The sequence below is a fragment of the Ascaphus truei genome, chromosome 8, assembly GCF_040206685.1.
Source record: "Ascaphus truei isolate aAscTru1 chromosome 8, aAscTru1.hap1, whole genome shotgun sequence".
NCBI classification, from domain to species: Eukaryota; Metazoa; Chordata; class Amphibia; order Anura; family Ascaphidae; genus Ascaphus; species Ascaphus truei.
Window position 1 is genome coordinate 26,086,484 of NC_134490.1, and position 5,753 is coordinate 26,092,236.

Sequence of the window (5,753 nt, forward strand, 5' to 3'; positions counted from 1 at the left end):
AATAAAAAATGCAAACATGATCTGAGTACATATTTATTAGGGCAAAAGTGGTGCAATTGAGGGACAAAAATAATTGCACCAGATTTATTAAAAACATAAATCCTATTACTCCTCATGGGATTATTTATTTGGTGCAGCTAGTTTGCACCAGAATAGCACCACTTTTGCCTTGTTACATATGCCCTAGAACAGGAGTGACTGACTCCAGTCCCTCAAGGGCCATAAACAGGTTAGGTTTTCAGGATATCCCTGCTTCAGTACAGGTGGCTCAGTCAAAGATTGAGCCACTGATTGAGTTACCTGTGCTGAAGCAGGGGTATCCCTAAAACCTGACCTGTAGGTGGCCATTGAGGACTGGAATTGGTTACCCCTACTACACACACACACACACACACACACACACACACACACACACACACACACACACACACACACACACACACACACACACACACACACACACACACACACACACACACACACACACACACACACACACACACACACACACACACACACACACACACACACACACACACACACACACACACACACACACACACACGCATTGTGGATAGGCACACCAAAAATAGGCAACATTTTATTGGCCCAACGTTTTGGCTTCCCTTTGGAAGAGCTCTTGATAAAGGCTCCAGAGGGAAGCTGAAACGTTGGGCAAATAAAATAAATGTTTGCCTATTTATGGTGTGCCTATGTCTTTGTTATTTTTGTACAGTCCTTATAGGTGCTCTGATAGTATAGACCAGACTTCTGGAGAGGGTGCTGCTATCTAAGTGGGTGCCCCAACCCCATCACATTTCAAATATATTAGAAAAATAACTATGCTTATTCTTATGCTGCCAAAAGTGCAAGGGTAGTTGAAATTCTCCCCCCAAAAAGGACCTGTGCGCAAAAGAGAAATGGAAAAGAAAAAACAGCGCTGTGCAGTCTCCGTCTCGGGCTCCCTCCCAGGCGCAGAGGAGGGCTCTCCACGCTCCGTCACGGCGAGCCGACTGCAATTGTAATCGCGGTTACAGACCGTGCTGCGCGGTTCCCAGTAAGCGCCAATGTTTGCAGAAATTGTGTAAGTGTGATTTTAACTGCGCTATATACCTTCTTATACCAGTATTACCTATGATCTGCCCCTTATTGTAGGAGTCACTCCTACCTCATCCTTACCCATGCAGACTGCACTTTGTATATCCTCCACCCTGGTTAACCTCATATAGAGGGATTCACTTATGTGAGTGTGTATTATCAGTGCCCTTGATTTGATTTATTCCAACTCACAGTAAGAACATCTGCACAGTGCTGTATTTTTCTTTTGCATTCAGGTCATTTTTTTTGAGACACACACACACACACACACACACACACACACACACACACACACACACATACATACATACACACACATAATACCTTCTGCATCTTTTTGTGCATGTTTGTTTCTATTTGTATCTAACTGTTTATGTAATTATCAAGTCTCTGTACCTCTATTGTATCACGCTGTGGAATATGCTGGTGCTTTACAAATAAACGATAGTGTGTGTGTGTGTGTGTGTGTGTGTGTGTGTGTGTGTGTGTGTGTGTGTGTGTGTGTGTGTGTGTGTGTGTGTGTTTTTTTACAGTGCAGGGAGAACCACTCACTAGCTTTTGTTTTGATTTACACACTTAGATCATTTATCAGAGTCTCCAGCTGCAAAACCAGCTTAATGCTGGTGCAAGAACTATCAGAAAGAAAATCCCATTGGTTTCAATTAGGATATTTGTACTTGATAAATCTGGTTTCTTTGCACCGGTTCAATCACAGCACCATCACTTTGCAATAAATCTCCCCCTCTCTCCCTCACTCACACACACACACACACACACAGCTACACAACTTATTTCCACTTATTTTGTGTCATTCATGCACACACTGCAACGAATTTTTGTATTTATACTACAGAAAATGACATTAGTTGCATTTAAAGGCTGCAGATTTTTTACAGTATACAGCTTTTCAGTAGCTTCTAAAATACAAGAGAAAGTACAAATGTAAAATCATTTGTTTCTGCTTGTTCTGTAATGTGCTCATAAAACCAAGTCTGCCCTCTAGGCATCTTAATAAAATACATAGAAGTAAATGCATCCATTTCTCAAACGTAATCAATTAAAAAGTTTGACTTGTAAACTTTTACAGAATGAGTGAATAGGCTAGAACTCAAGAAATATGTCTGTTTTCATTGCATATTAGCAATAATGCATATTATTAATAGTTTAGTACAGTACAAATAGACAAAGCAATGCATATTAACAATATTTTGTTACAGTCCAGATAACCATGATGATTGCTTGGCTAATCTTAAACATTTTACCTTTCCAGCAGCTTAATTCCTTCTTATTCACTGATGTACAGAAAATAATCTATTTCCGACCTCTAATTCAACATTGAATCATGATCATGCTAATGGGAAAATGTCTGTGGAGTAAGATGATCGCAATCCGTTGGAGATCTTAGTCCCAGATAATTCTGGCACTGATCTTGGTGGAAATGTTCATAAATGTGTATGTTACTCCAGTCTCCATCATTCCTGCATCTTTCTGCTTCTGAGAGGATCCTGTTCAGAGCCATGATATAGCTTAATGCCATCTGAAGGGTCTCATATTTGGACAGCTGCTTATCTTCACCCCACTGTGGCACCACTTTTCTTAGGCTGTCAAATGCTGTGTTGAGTCCTTGCATTCTCCTTCTCTCTCTGGCATTGGCAGCAAGTCTTCTCTTGGTAGAACCTTCAACTCTGGTTGACATACATCCGAGTGGACATCCATCTGCCACTTTGCTTGGTGGCTGACATCCAACATGGGAATCTCCTTGAGATGATGTATCAGACTTCATATCTTCAACAGTCCAATTATATTTCCAGAACAGCTCAAAGACAGAAGTGGGAATAAATGAATCTTCCGAATATGACAAGTTTTCAAATGGACTTATTATCTTAGTAATTACTTCATTGCTATGAATTATCTTCTTATTCTTTACATGCAACTATGCTGGTATTAATGCATTGTTGCTGCAACTGAGCACACATTTCCATCTATCAGATAGAAAAGAATTTGAATACAGCAGCTTCCTACAATGCTGGGTTGTCAGTGCTGTATATAATGCAGAAGGTTGTGTTGTAGACAAATACAGTAGCTTCACGTTAAGTAAGATTCTTCTTCAACAAGACACTGCCAATAAAAGGTCCTGTATTTATATAAGTAGTGGCTCTAAAGGCTAAACAGATGGTGACAGGTGGGCAGGCGTCCCTATGCCTCTGTACCAGCTCATTCCCACCCTGGGAACTATATGATGGGAATGCAGCAAAATTGTTGTACCATTAAAGCATCTATCTGATGGAAAGGGAAGTTTATCCAAAGCTGTCCAGCCTAAGTACTTTGCCATCTGTAGTGAAGTCTGGCTACACTCGTAACAGCACCGCTAGTGCAATCTCATTAACAAATCAATTAGCATTAAAACATGACATATAACTTGTTTCATTGTATCTTCAGTGCAGTTATTCTTCATTCTTCATTATTAAATGACAGAGATATTTAACAAACATTATCTTAACTTAAATAAACAGTAACACGAACAACAGATCCCTTATTACACTCCTAATATATTCTGGATGCAATATGATTTAGTAAAAAATAATAATATATATATATTAAATATGAGGTTTCTATATGTGTGTATTATTTTAATATGTTATGCAATCGTGAAGGAGCATGCAGTATGTTTTTCAGAATATGTATTATAGGTGATTGAAATTTAAAAAATATATAATTGTATACAATACAATGTAATATATTTTTTTCCGTCTGATTAAGGAAGAGGGAAATTGGAATACAGCTGGATTCATAGTTACTGTACTAGAATTGCTGTAAACTTTTTTGAAAGCGGTACCTGTAAAGTTTCATCAGTTTTAACCTGCTGTTACAATGTCAGAGTAGAGGGAATATTAAAACACCACACATTTGCTACAGAAACACTGTAAAAGTGCAACTGTGTACATATGTATTTATATATTTTTCTGCACAGTATAGTGATATTTCCAATTTAAAAAAAATGTATAGTGTTTTTTTTCATTTACTTTTTCCCCTTTTCATATTTAATGATATAAATGGAATTCATATATTCCTAAATGCTATATTATGATGACTTTTTAAAAACAATAATTTTTTCAATCTTATGTTAATAATATTTCTAATTTTAAATAATAACCTGAAAATGTGTATTATATGTATTTTACATCATTCTATCTGTACTAAACAAATAAATTGCTGCATTTATATACATTTTAAATAAAACGTTATATAGATAGATATAGATATCATATATACATACTGTACAAGCACACAGACACACACATACATACACATATGTGTGTGTGTGTGTGTGTGTGTGTGTGTGTGTGTGTGTGTGTGTGTGTGTGTGTGTGTGTGTGTGTGTGTATATATATATATATATATATATATATATATATATATATATATATATGTGTGTGTGTACATGTATATAAACTTTCAAATGTATGTGGTTATAACCATGCAAATTTGAAGACCATTAAACTGGGATATTATTTTCTTTTGCTTTTTATTTACAGGCTGTATGATTTAATTTAGATGTCAGATCAATTGGATCATTTAGATGTCAGATCAATTGTTCCCAGTGTGACTACCAAACATTGGGCTGTAGTAAAGAGATCATTAACCCCAAAAAGAAGGCATGGCAGTGAAATGAGGCTGAATAATTCCAAAACAATAGGATGCACTTGAGAATTAATTGACTCCAACATGACAGATGCTGAATGGAGGTCATTAACCTTCGCTTCTGGGTCTCCAGATCTCTGCATTTGGTTGTGTTCGGTTTTCTTGTGGAGTGTAGATGACACAATCTTGATCAAAATATACAAAAGTAAAGTCATTTTAGGGTCCTATGGGTAAATGAGAAACTTGTTCTACGGTAAAAAAAAAACTATATGGGCAACATGGAGAAGATTGGCTTGCAACCGCAGTAGCTGGGAGATTATTTGGGAGGCTTTCATCCAGCAGTAGATCAACGGGTGCTGATGATGATGATATGATAGGGATAACATTATGGTGTATATTATCTATAATTTATATAATGTTTTACAGAACAGACAACAATTATGACAATTATATTGCTGTGTGTGTATATATATATATATATATATATATATATATATATATATATATATATATATATATATATATATATATATATATATATATATATATATATATATATATATATATATATATATATATATATATATATATATATATATATATATATATATCCAATGGAAATATTACTGTATGCTTATTTGCATGTCTTAGACAGGTCTGCAACCCTGCCTTTCACCATTGTCACACAGCACACAGTGCTTCCACTGCAGCAAGGGATTCTGGGAAATGACATGCAAATGAGCACACAGTGCCACCTTTTGCTTCAAAACCATATAACATGGTCCCTTGTAAGCTTATGCTTGCTGCATTTCGCAGCTTTGAGCACAGCCTGTGTTGTTTGTTAACTTATTTTCAGCTGTCTCAGCTGCTGGAGGTTAGTGGCTCCTCCTTCCTAGGGTTTTAAGCCCGCCCCTCGCCACTTCCCAAGTCAGCAAGTCTTTTTTATTCTACTGGATATAGATCCAATGTTGGTCTTTCTCCCTCCTAATAGAGGTAAATTATCATTTTAATCC

The 5,753-nt window shown here is 36.6% G+C and overlaps 1 protein-coding gene across 1 annotated transcript; it reads right to left on the minus strand.

Annotated features, from left to right (window-relative positions):
* Window positions 1-1,724: 1,724 nt before the first annotated feature.
* ATOH7 (atonal bHLH transcription factor 7) lies at window positions 1,725-3,183 on the minus strand. The gene has a single exon (XM_075610179.1). It carries the CDS (start codon window positions 2,879-2,881, stop codon window positions 2,450-2,452), a length of 432 nt encoding a protein of 143 aa, XP_075466294.1. The 5' UTR covers window positions 2,882-3,183; the 3' UTR covers window positions 1,725-2,449.
* Between the last annotated feature and the right edge of the window lie 2,570 nt (window positions 3,184-5,753).